The 14,744-nt window shown below is 34.5% G+C and overlaps 1 protein-coding gene across 3 annotated transcripts in view; it reads right to left on the reverse strand.

Annotated features, from left to right (window-relative positions):
* Positions 1-14,744, reverse strand: part of LOC145536754 (uncharacterized) — a 507,944-nt gene that overhangs the window by 283,082 nt on the left and 210,118 nt on the right. For all 3 annotated transcript variants that reach the window (XM_081566545.1, XM_081566546.1, XM_081566544.1), the window contains one exon: positions 2,651-2,850. In XM_081566545.1, the coding sequence (XP_081422671.1) occupies positions 2,651-2,850 (200 nt within the window). The remainder of the gene's footprint in view (positions 1-2,650; positions 2,851-14,744) is intronic.

Here is a 14,744-nt window from a genome sequence, read left to right on the forward strand (position 1 = left end):
AGTTGCCATTTTCTCCTCCAGGGGATCTTCCCGACCCAGGGATTGAATCCGTGTCTCTGGCGTCTCGTGCATTGGCAGGTGGGTTCTTTACAACTAGTGGCACATATACACTTCACTTCTCAAAAGTACTTATTATCTCTATTACCAAGGTGACTCATCAGACTCATTTGTTTCTAAAAAAGCTGAAATAAATTTTAGGCCTGAAATCATATTTTATTACATCAAGTAAATTAACAGCTTGAACCACAATTTAAGAAAAATATGATATTAAAACTAATGAAGGAATATTTACATTTTAACAGAATCTTTCCTCTGTTTTCTTTTGGATACATAGAGATTAGGCTAATTTTAGGATAAGCTATAGAAATAATTTTTTCCCACTGACACAATTACTCAATTTCAGAAAGTAAAGAATGAACAATTCCTCCAATTGACCTACTCTAATTCCTCCAGCTGGCACAGATATTTGGTAAGAGGGACTTAATTTAATACATAAGGAAAGCAATTAGGCTGAGCCCCAACAATTCTTAAAATCCATGTAACTCTGATGAGTCCTTGACACAATTTTCAAGACATCTGGACTTCCCTAGGAAGTCTAGAAAATCAAAAGCAATTAAAGTTAAGAAATTTAAAAGTATTAAGTTGTTTTGTAGCAACCATGACCTGTGCAAAGCACATTGTTTTTTTAATGTGTTTCATTCATAATATTTTATGTATTCAAAGATAATATATGGAATGTTCAATAAGTCCTTAGCTTAGTAAAATTGTCATTCAATATGAAAAACTTTTATTTAGTACTCACTAGTTCTTAATCAAGGACTATGAACATCTGTCATGTTGTAAACTGAATTTAAAACCTTCAAGCAGTTGGAAAAAAAGATGCTGAGATGACCCATAAATTTGTCATATTCAAAAGCTGTTATATTAAGTCATTGGTATAATTACAGAATTTATTGAAAGAGTAATCTGACTGATTGTCTTTAGGACTACTCAATATAAAATATTGTAGGAGCAATATAACTCCCATTTTATCTTCCCTGGTTCCAGTGATGAAAGTGAAAAAAGCTCTCAAACTGGTGATGTAGTAATATAATACCAAAGAGTGCTTCTTAATACAAATACAATGATGTGAATTTTGTAATGAGACTACTTCAATCAAATGATAAAATTTAATATTGTGAGCTATCAATCATCAATGAAGCAGATTATATTCACTATGGGGGTCTTTATGTTGCCGCTACCTAGTCCTATAGTTATCTTTGCTATCTGCCAATTATCCTTTTCCCTATTTTCCTTAAGTTGAGTTTATTCCAAGGATTCCATTATGTCCTTTGTCTTAGCTTGTTACAAGATAGATGTTTGTAAGGAGCTCAGAAGAGAGGAAGCTGAGGAACTGGTCAATGTCCTAAATTTTTTCTAATATTCAATTTGGAATTTTTTGAACAAGTGCGTCAATCATTTCATCCCTTCTTTATGTGAACAAAATGGGTTTGTCAATCAACTATGAATTGCAACGAAGAGAAATGATAATAAGAGAGCAAATAACAAAGAGGGACGAAAAAAGTATCATGACTTCTCCCTCTCTTACTTCTCTGATTGATCATAAAAGCATATTTCCCTCTCTTACTATCTAACTTCTCTATCTTTGGGACATAACACTTTCCAATAGTCTTCTATTGACGTAGAATAAATAAATAAATAAATAAATATATATATATATATATAATGTTTCATTTGTGTGTAGAATATAGAGTTGACTAAAGTCTTTGATTAAAAATAATTAGAAAATGGAAATATTAATATACTACCTACAGATTATTATCAAAACAAGAATAAAAATCATTAGCCTTTGATTTTCATAACTCTCTCTTAGTAATACAGAGTTTTAAAACCAGAACTGACTTGTTTATAAATATTTTTACTATAATATATATATATACTTAAATATTTGTTGTTGTTTAGTTGCTAAGTCGTGACTGACTCTTTTGCAACCACACGGACTATAGCCCACCAGGCTCCTCTGTCTATGGGATTTCCCAGGTAAGAATACTGCAGTGAGTTGCCATCTCCTCCTCCAGGGGATCTTCCTGAACCAGGAGCGAATCTGTGTCTCCTGCACTGGCAGGCAAATTCTTTACCACTGAGCCACAGGGGAAGCCTATATATATATATATACACACATATATGTATACACACACACACACATATATGCAAATGCACATGCACACACACACACACATATATATATGAAAAAACTACTTTGTCCAGATGTGATAATTTAAAACTTTTTTTGTAACTGTTACACATCCCTGAAAGACTTCAGAGAAACAAGTACTCTTTCTAACGAAGCAGTAGAGTTTGATCTATAAAGAAAGACCAAAATTAATCCTTTGTAAAACAAATACTTTTTCTGTAAAGTGATTTTTTTTTCTGTTTAAAGTCAGATGATCAAATATTGTTCACTTAATGGGAACTATATAAATGTGTTCTTTACCCTATGGAAATATTAGAGCATAAATAAAAGTCGTTTAATGTCTTTGAAACATACTGTGGAAATAAAATCCAATTCCTACTTAAAATTTTTGAAGCGATAGAAAGAGGGGGAAATGCAACTATCTGAAAGCTTTACAGATTACATGTTAGGAATTACCTTTCCAGAATGTTTAGTATCATCTTGACCGTATTAATCACTTCAACAGCAGCAGTAAGAATGTTATCAGGTGGTTGTTCACAAGTGCCATGTAGAGTACGCGCCCTTCTTCTTTCCGATATCATGACAAGAACACGGTCAATAGCATGCTCAAGATGTTCACTTTGTTTTCTGAATCTGGTAGCCATCTTTTTATCATTCTGAAATTAAAGTGGGAGTTTGGGGGGAAGAAATGAGGCAGCACTTATCTAACACACTATAAATATGGAATAGATGCAAGAGCAACACCATTTAGTCAAAGTAATGTAAGAGGTGCAAAATCAGACACTTTTCATTATTTACATATTGTTTCTGGTAATGCTTATATCATTCATGGTAATTGTTATCTAAAGGACATGAAAAGAATAAGATTCATCCACGGAAATACTGAGGTATGTTATTTTAGAATGTGACAACAACTACTTGCCCATAATTAGGATATGTTAATTCTGGTACTGCCTTATTGGTAAACTTACCTCATTTTCTTTTTAGACTGTAATCAAGTAAGGGGAAAACATATACTACTTTGTATTCTGGAGAGGATTGGGTATAGATCTAAGAGACAGGAAAGGGAATCCTTACTTGTAATTTATCTTGGAGCCCTGTAAAATACGTGAGAGCTGGTAATTTAAACACATATGAGCTATAAGATTATTCAGTAGTAAATGTAGCACTTCAAGTAATTAGACACTTGTCTTATTTACCTATTTTCTCTGCCTGAATGTGTATACATATACTCGCTTTTATAACACTTTGTCCAGAGTCTCATCAAATGGCTATTTGAAATAACAACAGAGTTGCAATAATGGCCCCATGTAGTCTCTTTTTAAAAGAAGTTACTCTAGCTTCATCATTTAATGGTCAGGAAATAATCTGTGATTTACTAAGTAGTGAGGACATTTAATAAAAAGGATCTCTGCCCTTTTAGACTTTGAAATTTTCAGGTATAGGAAAATTTTGTTTAATTATGAAAGAGATAAATATATAACTATTTCTGGCCTGATTTCAATAAGATATCACATGAAAACATTATATTAATATGATTTCTATAAAACCATAAAACCAAGTGCATAGCGCCTCAATAATTACTTTGTCCTAAAGTAAAGTCTATAACGTAATATTTTCAGATGGTCAACCTTAGTGTTTCACTTTAAATATCATGAAACAACATAAACATAGATCATCGTACAGATTTCTGATGAATAGCTTGGTTTTAGCAGTATTCACCTTCTTCAAATAACCTTGCTTTGCATTTGTTGATTGGCAAAAATAATATGTGTATTTTGGCATTTTTTAGTTTTTTCAAAGTGTTTCAGCATAACAAGAAAAAAGTAATAGAAAATTATGGCTTCTACTTTTCTTATTTATGGTTGTCAGAATGAAAGTATCAATGCCAACATCTAAGATATAAACCTAAGTATGCTTTTACTTTCATCTTCTGCTTCCCAACCTTCTTCTTTCATTGATACAATTTGAACTTTGAATATAAACTATTATCAATAATATTTTAAAAATTGATGTTATTCAGGTGTATACTTTTATGAAGGTTTATACTTTTAGGACATTTTTCTAAGTCTATAACCATATTAATGAAGATTATTTTGACAAACTGTACTAGTTTCATAGCTCATTGTCCGTTCTTTTATACCACAACATGTCTGTTCTTGGATTATTTATCTTTGGTCAGCTGAAACGCATCTTCCTGTAATTTTAAAGAATTAGTGGTTTCAGGATGGGGAACACATGTACACGCATGGCTGATTCATGTCAATGTATGGCAAAACCACTACAATATTGCAAAGTAATTAGCCTCCAATTAAAATAAATAAATTAAAAAATAAAAATATAAGCCTTTAAGAATTAATGGGATTTATGTCCTGACTTTCAATTCTTAAGAATATTTTAATTTGCCAACTCCCATAAATGGTCTCCCAAAATCATACAGCTAATTATTAGTAGACTGCATCCTGGAAACAGAAGGCACCTGATGCTGAGTGCTCCCTTTCTACTACATTATTAAATATATTCGGTCCCAGAGGGACAAGAAAAGATGAGAAATTTTTGATGCATGCCATTTGTCAGTGTGGTGAAATGGAAAGACATCTATGTTTGGTTTAAAATCAACCACTTAAATGTATCAGTTTGTTTCTGGATTCTTTTTAAAATGTGAAAATTTATAAGACATTGTTTTCTTTCCTTTTTAGGTTTTAAATTCATTTCACAGAGAGCAAACTTTTCTTTTCCAGTAAGCCACAGGACTGGAAAAGGTCAGTTTTCATTCCAATCCCAAAGAAAGGCAATGCCAAAGAATGCTCAAACTACCACACTATTGCACTCATCTCACATGCTAGTAAAGTAATGCTCAAAATTCTCCAACCCAGGCTTCAGCAACACATGAACCGTGAACTTCCAGATGTTCGAGTTGGTTTTTAAAAAGGCAGAGGAATCAGAGATCAAATTGCCAACATCCGCTAGATCAGCGAAAAAGCAAGTGAGTTCCAGAAAAACATCTATTTCTGCTTTATTGACTATGCCAAAGCCTTTAACTGTGTGGATCACAATAAACTGTGGAAAATTCTTCAAGAGATGGGAATACCAGATCATCTGACCTGTCTGTTGAGAAACCTGAATGCAGGTCAGGAAGCAACAGTTAGAACTGGACATGGAACAACAGACTGGTTCCAAATAGGACAAGGAGTACGTCAGGCTGTATATTGTCACCCTGCTTATTTAACTTATATGCAGAGTACATCATGAGAAACACTGGGCTGGAATAAGCACAAGCCGGAATCAAGATTGCCGGGAGAAATAAAAATAACCTCAGATATGCAGACTACACCACCCTTATGGCAGAAAGTGAAGAACAACAAAAGGGTCTCTTGATGAAAGTGAGAGAGGAGAGTGAAAAAGTTGGCTTAAAGCTCAACATTCAGAAGACTAAGATCATGGCATCTGGTCCCATCACTTCATGGAAAATAGATGGGGAAACAGTGGGAACAGTAACTGACTTTATTTTGGGGGGCTCCAAGGTCACTGCAGATGGTGATTGCAGCCATGAAATTAAAAGACGCTTACTCCTTAGAAAAAAATGTTATGACCAACCTAGATAGCATATTAAAAAGCAGAGACATTACTTTGTCAACAAAGGTCAGTCTAGTCAAGGCTATGTTTTTTCCAGTAGTCATGTATGGATGTGAGAGTTGGAATAAAAAGAAAGCTGAGTGCTGAAGAATTGATGCTTTTGAAGTGTGGTGTTGGAGAAGACTCTTGAGAGTCCCTTGGACTGCAAGGAGATCCAACCAGTCCATCCTAAAGGAGATCAGTCCTGGGTGTTCATTGGAAGGACAGATGTTGAAGCTGGAACTCCAATACTTTGGCCACCTTATTCAAAGAACTGCCTCATTTGAAAAGACCCTGATGCTGGGAAAGATTGAAGGCAGGAGGAGAAGGAGACAACAAAGGATGAAATGGTTGGATGGCATCACTGACTAAATGGACATCAGATTCACTGCCACCCATAGGGTCACAAAGAGTCAGACATGACTGAACAACTGAACAACAACAACAATACGATCTTCAGTAGTATTTTGGACTGTGGGCAGAGGCTACTTTATTGCCAAAGGTTATGTGAAAAAATTTTCAAAATTGGAGTTTTAAATTAAATTAGTATACAATATCCTTGAATAAGTAAGAGTTTGAATACCTATTTAATGTTGAATCGTGCTTTGTGATCAGCATTCTAGGGACTATGATGAAAGATGAAATATATGTGAACATATTATGATTTTCCTGTTTTTTTTAAAAACATCAAGGAATTATTCATTTATTTTTGTATCAATTGCCTATCTTCATTATTTAGAATGTTATTTATACAAGTGCAGGTACCATGCTGTCAAGTTTATTGTAATACTGAACAGTCTGACATATAGTTGGCACTCAGCAAATATGTTGAATGAATTAAAGTCATACATTTATTAGAAGCTTGTGTATTTTGCTCCATCTTTACTTGCCAGAATTAATTTCACCCCAGCACCATTCAAAATCAGACAAGCATGCTCCATTGTAAAATGTAAATTCATCATCTCCACATGTAAGGCGAATATTTCTTTGGTTATTTCTTTACTATGGCAAGCCAAACTACTGTATTAGAATGGACCTATTGGTTTCAGAAGCCATTATTGATTAACTGCCTAAGGTACAATAACTTCTGGGGCATGGAGGAATTAAGACATATAAATGCTCAAAATTTCCAACTGAAAATGAAAAACAATTACCTAAACATATGCATGATATTAAACATCTGGATTGGTGACAGTTTTCACCCGTTTTCATCCTACTGGTTGGCACAATGTCAGTATAGCTATATGTTATTCTATTTGTGATATTTTGAAATGGTCCATCTAGCCCAACAATCTGTAGTTTTTTCACAGAGTTTCAATTTTATATCTTAATTTTCATGCCTACTATAGTATATATTAAAAGATACAAACATATCAATCACATATATAATTGTATACATATGATATGTATATATATGTGTATATATACATACACACATACATACATGTATTCAGTTTTTTGAATAGAATTTAGTTTGCTAACTGACACTAGCTGCACTATAGAAAAGTGTACATGAATTGCTGAAATGCTTATACTATAAATTTCAGCTTGTTATTTCTGTGAAAATATCAAATCATTAATTATATAGACATCATGAAGCAAAGGAAAATGAATGCCAGCCTTCTTATTTATGTTGAAAACTGTTAAAGACTAACTACCCCATAGTAAGCCTGTAACCTGTTGTTCTCTATCAAATATTATTCAGTTCTCATATTTCTGGCAACAGACACCACTATTTCAACACTTTGGAAAAAACCTATCGACAGCCAAACTCCTGGAGTTGCTCAAGTCCATCCCTTCACTATTCACACCTGCTTCCAAAGCAGTCATCAGTAAAATAAGCAAACAGTGAGATATTTTAAAATACACTGTAGTATGGAACTTCACAAGTGAACTTTAAAAACTTTAGCACTATTTTTAAAATATAAATTCTTTTTTGAAACTCATTATACAGTAGCCCCTATATTTACATTCCATCAGTAAATAATATAAATTCTGTCAATCAGTTCAGTTCAGTGGCTCAGTCGTGTCCCAGTCTTTGCGACCCCATGAATTGCAGCACGCCAGGCCTCCCTGTCCATCACCAACTCCCGGAGTCTACCCAAACCCATGTCCATTGAGTTGGTGATGCCATCCAACCATCTCATCCTCTGTCCTCCCCTTCTCCTCCTGCCCCCAATCCTACCCAGCATTAGGGGTATTCTGTCAATAGTGTATAACTAAATGCCATTTAAGTCATTCTGAGTATGATTATTAATAGTTTTCTCAGTTGTTCAGACTCACCCTAACGAAATTATAGCAAATTTCCATATTATAATCACTCTCTCACAGTACTTCACCAAAATAATTATAGTTCCCCATATTATCTACAGAAAATCTAATCTTTATAAACCACCTTTGATCATTTTCTCCTTTACTTTCAATAGAGAACAAATCCCACCTTTTCCCAAAAGTATCTTAATTAAATTATATCTTAGCAATAACTTTAGCCTCTCAGAAGTCAATGTCAGTTTTGTTTTTTTTTTTTTACAATGGAAAGACATTAGCTTTATAAATGCTAGACTCAGAGACATTCTTATTCTCCTTTATGATTGGAAAACTCATTCTTTTACCTAGGTCTCTACCTCTTCCTGCAGTTATTTTAAATGCAGAGCTTTCACTTGCTAATATCATCTAATCAGTAGTGTTATTATCCTAATAGCTTACCCATAAAGAAATCATTTTTGTGCCTAATTGAAGGGATTTGCTATATACAGTGTACGTAACAAATTTTACATTTCTCAAATATCACTCTGAGGCTATTTATGTTGAACAGACATTCTTATCATGCACTCATAATTCTCTTCCCCCCACCAGCTTTACTGAGAAATAATTAACATGTAACATTGTGCAATTCTAAAATGTACAGTGTGATTATTTGATGCATGTGCATATTCTGAAATAATTACCATCCTAAAGTTACTTAACACGTTTATTACCTCACATAATTACAATTTTTGTGTCCTGGTAACAGTTTTTGAGATATACTTTCTTTTAAATTTGAGTTTATTTTGAGATAAAATTATATTAATATATCATACAATTCACCCATTTAAATTATAAGATGCAATGGTTCTTAGTATCTTCACAGAGTTATGCAACCATTGCCAGTAATTACAGAACATGTTCATCATCTCCCGTATCCATTAACATGTGTGCATGCATGCTAAGTTGCTTCAGTCGTGTCCAACTCTTTGTGATCCTATGGACTGTAGCCCTCCAGGCCCATCTGTCCATGAGATTCTCCAGGCAGGAATACTGGAGTGGGTTGACATGCCCTCCTCCAGGGAATCTTCCCGAACCAGGGATCAAACCTGTATCTCCTGCAATTCTTGCATTGCAGGTGGACTCTTTACCACTGAGCCACCAGGGAAGCCCATACCCATTAACAGCTACTCTCAATTTCCCCCACCTTCTCCCACCTCAGCTCACTCTACTCCCAACAAGAGGCAAAAATATACTTTCTGTCTCTATGGATTTGCCTATTTTGGACATTTTGTATAAATTGGATCATATAATATATGATGCTTTGCGCTCATCTTCTTTCACTTAGCATAATATTTCCAAAGATCATCCACACTGTAGCATGTATCTGTATCTAATTTACCTTTATTGATGAATGGTATTTCATTGTATGGATATACAGTGTTTTATTTACATATCAAGCGATAGACATTTGGGCTGTTTCCACATTTTGGATATTATGAATAATGTTGCTATAAACATTTATGTATAGGTTTTTGAAAGGACATAAGTTTTCATTTCATTATTCATACATTTTGAATTTTCCACATGTCTTTGCTTTATTGCCTTTCTCTATCACTCTGTCTCTTTCTTTCTCAACTGCAATTACTTTGGGCCTATCTTTGGTGAGAAAGCCACACCTTTAGTTCATTCACCCTATTGTGTCCAGTTGCAAAGATACAACAGGTGTCACCTTAGCCCATATAGATTTTTTTGCCACTTTATTTATTTTTTTAATTGAAGGATAATTGTTTAACAGAATTTTCTGGTTTTCTGTCATACATCAACAAGAATCAGCCATAGGTACACTCATGTCCCCTCCCTCCTTCAACTCCGTCACTTCTCCCTCCCATCCCATCCTTCTAGATTGTCACAGAGCCCCTGTTTGAGTTCCCTGAGTCATACAGCAAATTCCCATAGGCTATCTATTTTACATATGGTATTGTAAATTTTGATGTTACTCTCTCCATACATCTCACATTCTCCCTCCTCCCTTCCTCCCTTCCCACCGTGTCCATAGGTCTGTGCTCTATGCCTGTTTCTCCATTTCTGCCCTGAAAATTAATTCATCAGTACCATCATTCTAGATTCCATATATATGCATCAGTACATGAGATATATAATATATATATATATTATATATATATTATATATATATAATATATATATTCCTCTTTCTGACTTACTCTGTATAATAGGCTCTAGGCTCATGCACCTCATAAAAACTGACTCAAATGCGTTCCTTTTTATGGCTGAGTAGCATTCCATTGCATGTATGTATCACAGCTGCTTTATCCATCCACCTGTCAATGGACATCTAGGTTGCTTCCATGTTCTAGCTATTGTAAATAGATCTGCAATGTGTCTTTTTCAATTTTGGCTTCCTTAGGGTACATTCCTAGGAGTGGGATTGCTGGGTCATATGGTGGTTTTATTCCTAGCTTTTTAAGGAATCATCATATCATCTTCCATAGTTGCTGTATCAATTGACATTCCCACCAACAATGCAAGTGGGTTCCCTTTTCTCCACACCCTCTCCAACATTTATTGTTTGTGGACTTTTTGATGATGGCCATTCTGATTGGTGTGAGGTGGTATCTCATTGTAGCTTTGATTTGCATTTCTCTAATAATGAGTGATGTTGAGCATCTTTTCATGTGTTTGTTAGCCATCTGTATGTCTTCTTTGGAGAAATGTCTGTTTAGGTCTTTTACCCACTTTTTTATTGGATTGTTTGTTTTTCTGGTATTCAGTTGTATGAGCTACTTGTATATTTTGGAAATTAATTCTTTGACAGTTTTTCCTTTGCTATTATTTTCTCCCATTCTGAGGGTTGTCTTTTTACCTTGTTTGTAGCTTCCTTTGCTGTGCAAAAGCTTTTAAGTTTAATTAGGTCCCATTTATTTTTATTTTTTTTATTACTCTAGGAGGTGGGTCATAGAAGATCCTGCTTTATGTCACTGAGTGTTCTGCCTATGTTTTCCTCTAAGTGTTTTATGGATTCTGGCCTTACATTTAGGTCTTTAATCCATTTTGAGTTTGTCTTTGTGTATGGTGTCAGGAAGTGTTCTAATTTCATTCTTTGGCATATAGCTGTCCAGTTTTCCCAGCACCACATATCAAAGAGGCTATCTATTCCCCATTGTACATTCTTGTCTCCTTTGTAAAACATAAGGTGCTCATAGGTGTGTGGACTTAATCTCTGGGCTCTCTATCTTGTCCCACTGGTCTATATTTCTCTTTTTGTGCCAGTACCATACTGCTTTGGTGACTGTAGCTTTGTAGTATAGTCTGAAGTCAAGAAGATTGATTCCTCCAGCTCCATTCTTTTTTCTCAAGACTGCTTTGGCTATTCAGGGTTTTTTTGTTTCCATATGAATTGTGAAATTTTTTGTTCTAATTCTGTGAAAAATGCCACTGGTAATTTGATAGGGATCACACTGAATCTGTAGATTGCATTTGGTAGTATAGTCATTTTCACAATATTAATTCTTCCTACCCAGCAGCATGGAATATCTCTCCATCTATTTATTTCATCTTTGATTTCTTTCATCAGTGTCTTACAATTCTCTGCATATAGTTATTTTGTCTCCTTAGGTAGGTTTATTCCTAGATATTTTATTCCTTTGTTGCAATGGTAAATGGGATTGATTTCTTAATTTATCTTTCTAATTTTTCATGGTTAGTATATAGCAATGCAAGTGATTTCTGTGTATTGACCTTGTATCCCACGATGTTGCTGAATTCACAGACTAGCTCTAGTAATTTTCTGATAGTTTCTTTGGGTTTTCTATGTATAGTATCATGTCATCTGCAAAAAGTGAGAGCTTTACTTCTTTTCTGATATTGATTCCTTTTATTTCTTTTTCTTCTCTAATTGCCATAGCTGGGACTTCCAAAACTATGTTGAATGATAGCAGCGAGAGTGGGCACCCTTGTTTTGTTCCATATCTTAGAGGGAATGCTTTTACTTTTTCACCATTGAGAATAAACAATTTCTGTGGGTTTATCATATAAGCCCATATAGATTTTAACAATATGCTCCAATGGTTGTACGTTCTTTTAGAAACTCTCAAGTGTAAAACAGTTTGGTTAAATATAGCCACCATGATGTTTATTAGGTCCCCAGAATTTATTCAGTTTTGTACTAACTGATCAACATCTACTCCTTTCCTCCACCTAAAAGACCCTGGTAACTACCATTCTACTCTGTAATTCTTTTCTTTTTTTTTAGATTCATCATATAAGATCCCACAGTATTTATCTGTCTATGTCTGACTTATTTTTACCTAGCATAATGTCCTCAAGTTCCACCAAGTTGTTTCAAATACCAAGATTTTCTCCTTTTATATGGGTGAGTAATACTACTCTGTGTGTGTGTGTGTGTGTGTGTGATGTTTTCATTATCCATTCATCTGCCAGTGGACCTTTAGGTTGTTTATATGTCTTGAGTAGTGTGAATAATGCTGAAATAAACATGGGGGTGCAGATATACCTTTGAGATAGTGATTTTATTTTCTTTGGATATAAACCCAGAAGTGGGATTGCTGGATCATATGGTAGTTTTATGCTTACTTTTGTGAAGAGTTTCCATATTGTTTTCCATAGGGACTGTACCAATTTACATTCCCATCAACAGTGTACAAAGGGTTTCCTTTTCTTCACACCCTTGCCAACACTTGTTATTTCTTTCCTATTTGATAATGGCCATTCTAACATGTGTGAAGTGATATCTCACTGAGGTTTCAAATTGCATTGAGTTGATAATCAGTGATGCTGACAATCTTTTCATGTACCTATTGGCTATTTGCATGTCTTCTTTAGAAAAATAACTCTCACACCTTCTGTCTACTTATTAGTTAGGTTCTTTGTTTTCCTGAAATTGACTTGTCTGAGTTCCTCAAATATTTTAGATAGTAACCTCTTACCTGATAATGGTTTGTAAATATTTCTCCCTTTCTGGATAGTACCTTCTCATTTTGTTGACTTGTTGTGCAAAACCTTTCTAATTTGATATAGTTCTACTTATTTTTGCTTATGTTGCCTGTGCTTTCGGTGTCATATCAAAAACTTGTTGCCAAGATCAATGTCAAAGACTATTTTCCCTATGTTTTCTTCTAAGAAAGTCTTAAATTTTAGTCTTTAGTCCATTTCAATTTAAGTTTTGTGAATAGTATAAGATAGAGGCGCAAACTGATTCTTTATATTTGAATATCCAGTTTATCCAAACCATTTATTGAACAGACTACCTTTTCCCCATTGAGTATTCTTGAAAAACTGAGGAAGTAGTGGTCTCAATTCACTCTTCCTTTCCATGCAAGTGGAACTCTTTCTAGCTGGGGAGTTCCTTCTTGGTGCTGAGCAGTTTTAGGTTGGGAATCAGATGATACACACAAAATTAAGTTATTATCTTTCCCTTTTTGTGTGATTATTCTAAAAATTTTCGTTCTACTGTATTGCTGCCAAAATTTCATAATTGGACTCCAGAGCTCCCCCAGACATGTTTTTCTTTGTGGACGTGTCTAATTGTTAGTGTTTGTGGAGGGATGGATGCTGGGATCTCCTATTCAATCAACTTGGTGGCATCACTCCCTTAGGGCAGATCATTGAAAACCACAGTAACAGTGTACATAAAGACTAAATGAGAAATAGCTATGTCCTTCTGAACAACACTAACTTCATAAATAATGAGATGATATTTGACACAGATTAGCCTTCCAGGCCAAAGACTGAATTTATTATTGCATTTACTTATTTAGTCCCCTAAATTCTACAGTTGTGATGTGTATATTAATCGCTCAGTTGTGTCCGACTCTATGAACCCATGGACTATAGCCCCCCTGGATCCTCTGTCCATGGGATTCTCCAGGCAAGACTACTGGAGTGGGTTGCCATTCTGTTCTCCAGGGGATTTTCCTGACCCAGGGATTGAACCCAGGTCTCCAGAATTGGAGGCAGATTCTTTACCATCTGAGCCACCAGGGAAGCCCCATAGTTGTGATTAGGGATGCTATTTCCACAAATATAACACAGACAGAAATACATGCATGAATAGCCAACTGGATTTAAAATAAAATGCTTAAAATCAATTAACAGGACTTCAGAATAGCACACTCCACTGTATTAAGCATATTTTCAATAATTTATCATTCATACTATAAATTTACATGTGTCATAGTAAGATTCCTTATTATTCAGAGAAAGTGATAAAACTAATTACAAAATGTGTGTGATAACTATATCTCCAAAGATATACCATGAACTTAATAAAAACAGAAGATAGAAGGCATTCAAACTACCATGTCATAAGACTGAACTGTCAGTTCCTAGTTGATTTTAGTTACAATGACACATTTCTGTTTTCAAATAAAATAGAGAATAAAAAATTAACTATTCATTTAATAATAAGAGCATGTGGTTGAGAAGGTATACTGACAAAGCCACTTCTTTATGGAAATGGGAAAAGTAAAATAGTATTTTTTTAATTCACATAGGAAAGAAACTACATCAAGCAGTGATCTCTGCTAATAAGACCTCACAGATTTCAATAATCTTTGTCATGACGTGCATTTAAAGAACAGAAGGTAAAGGAATAACAATGCTGATGAAGTTGAGTCACACCCAACTGAATTAAGGTAAAGAGAACTTCATA

This window comes from Giraffa tippelskirchi, chromosome X, assembly GCF_054371585.1.
Source record: "Giraffa tippelskirchi isolate mGirTip1 chromosome X, T2T-mGirTip1v1.2.pri, whole genome shotgun sequence".
In the NCBI taxonomy this organism is placed as follows: Eukaryota; Metazoa; Chordata; class Mammalia; order Artiodactyla; family Giraffidae; genus Giraffa; species Giraffa tippelskirchi.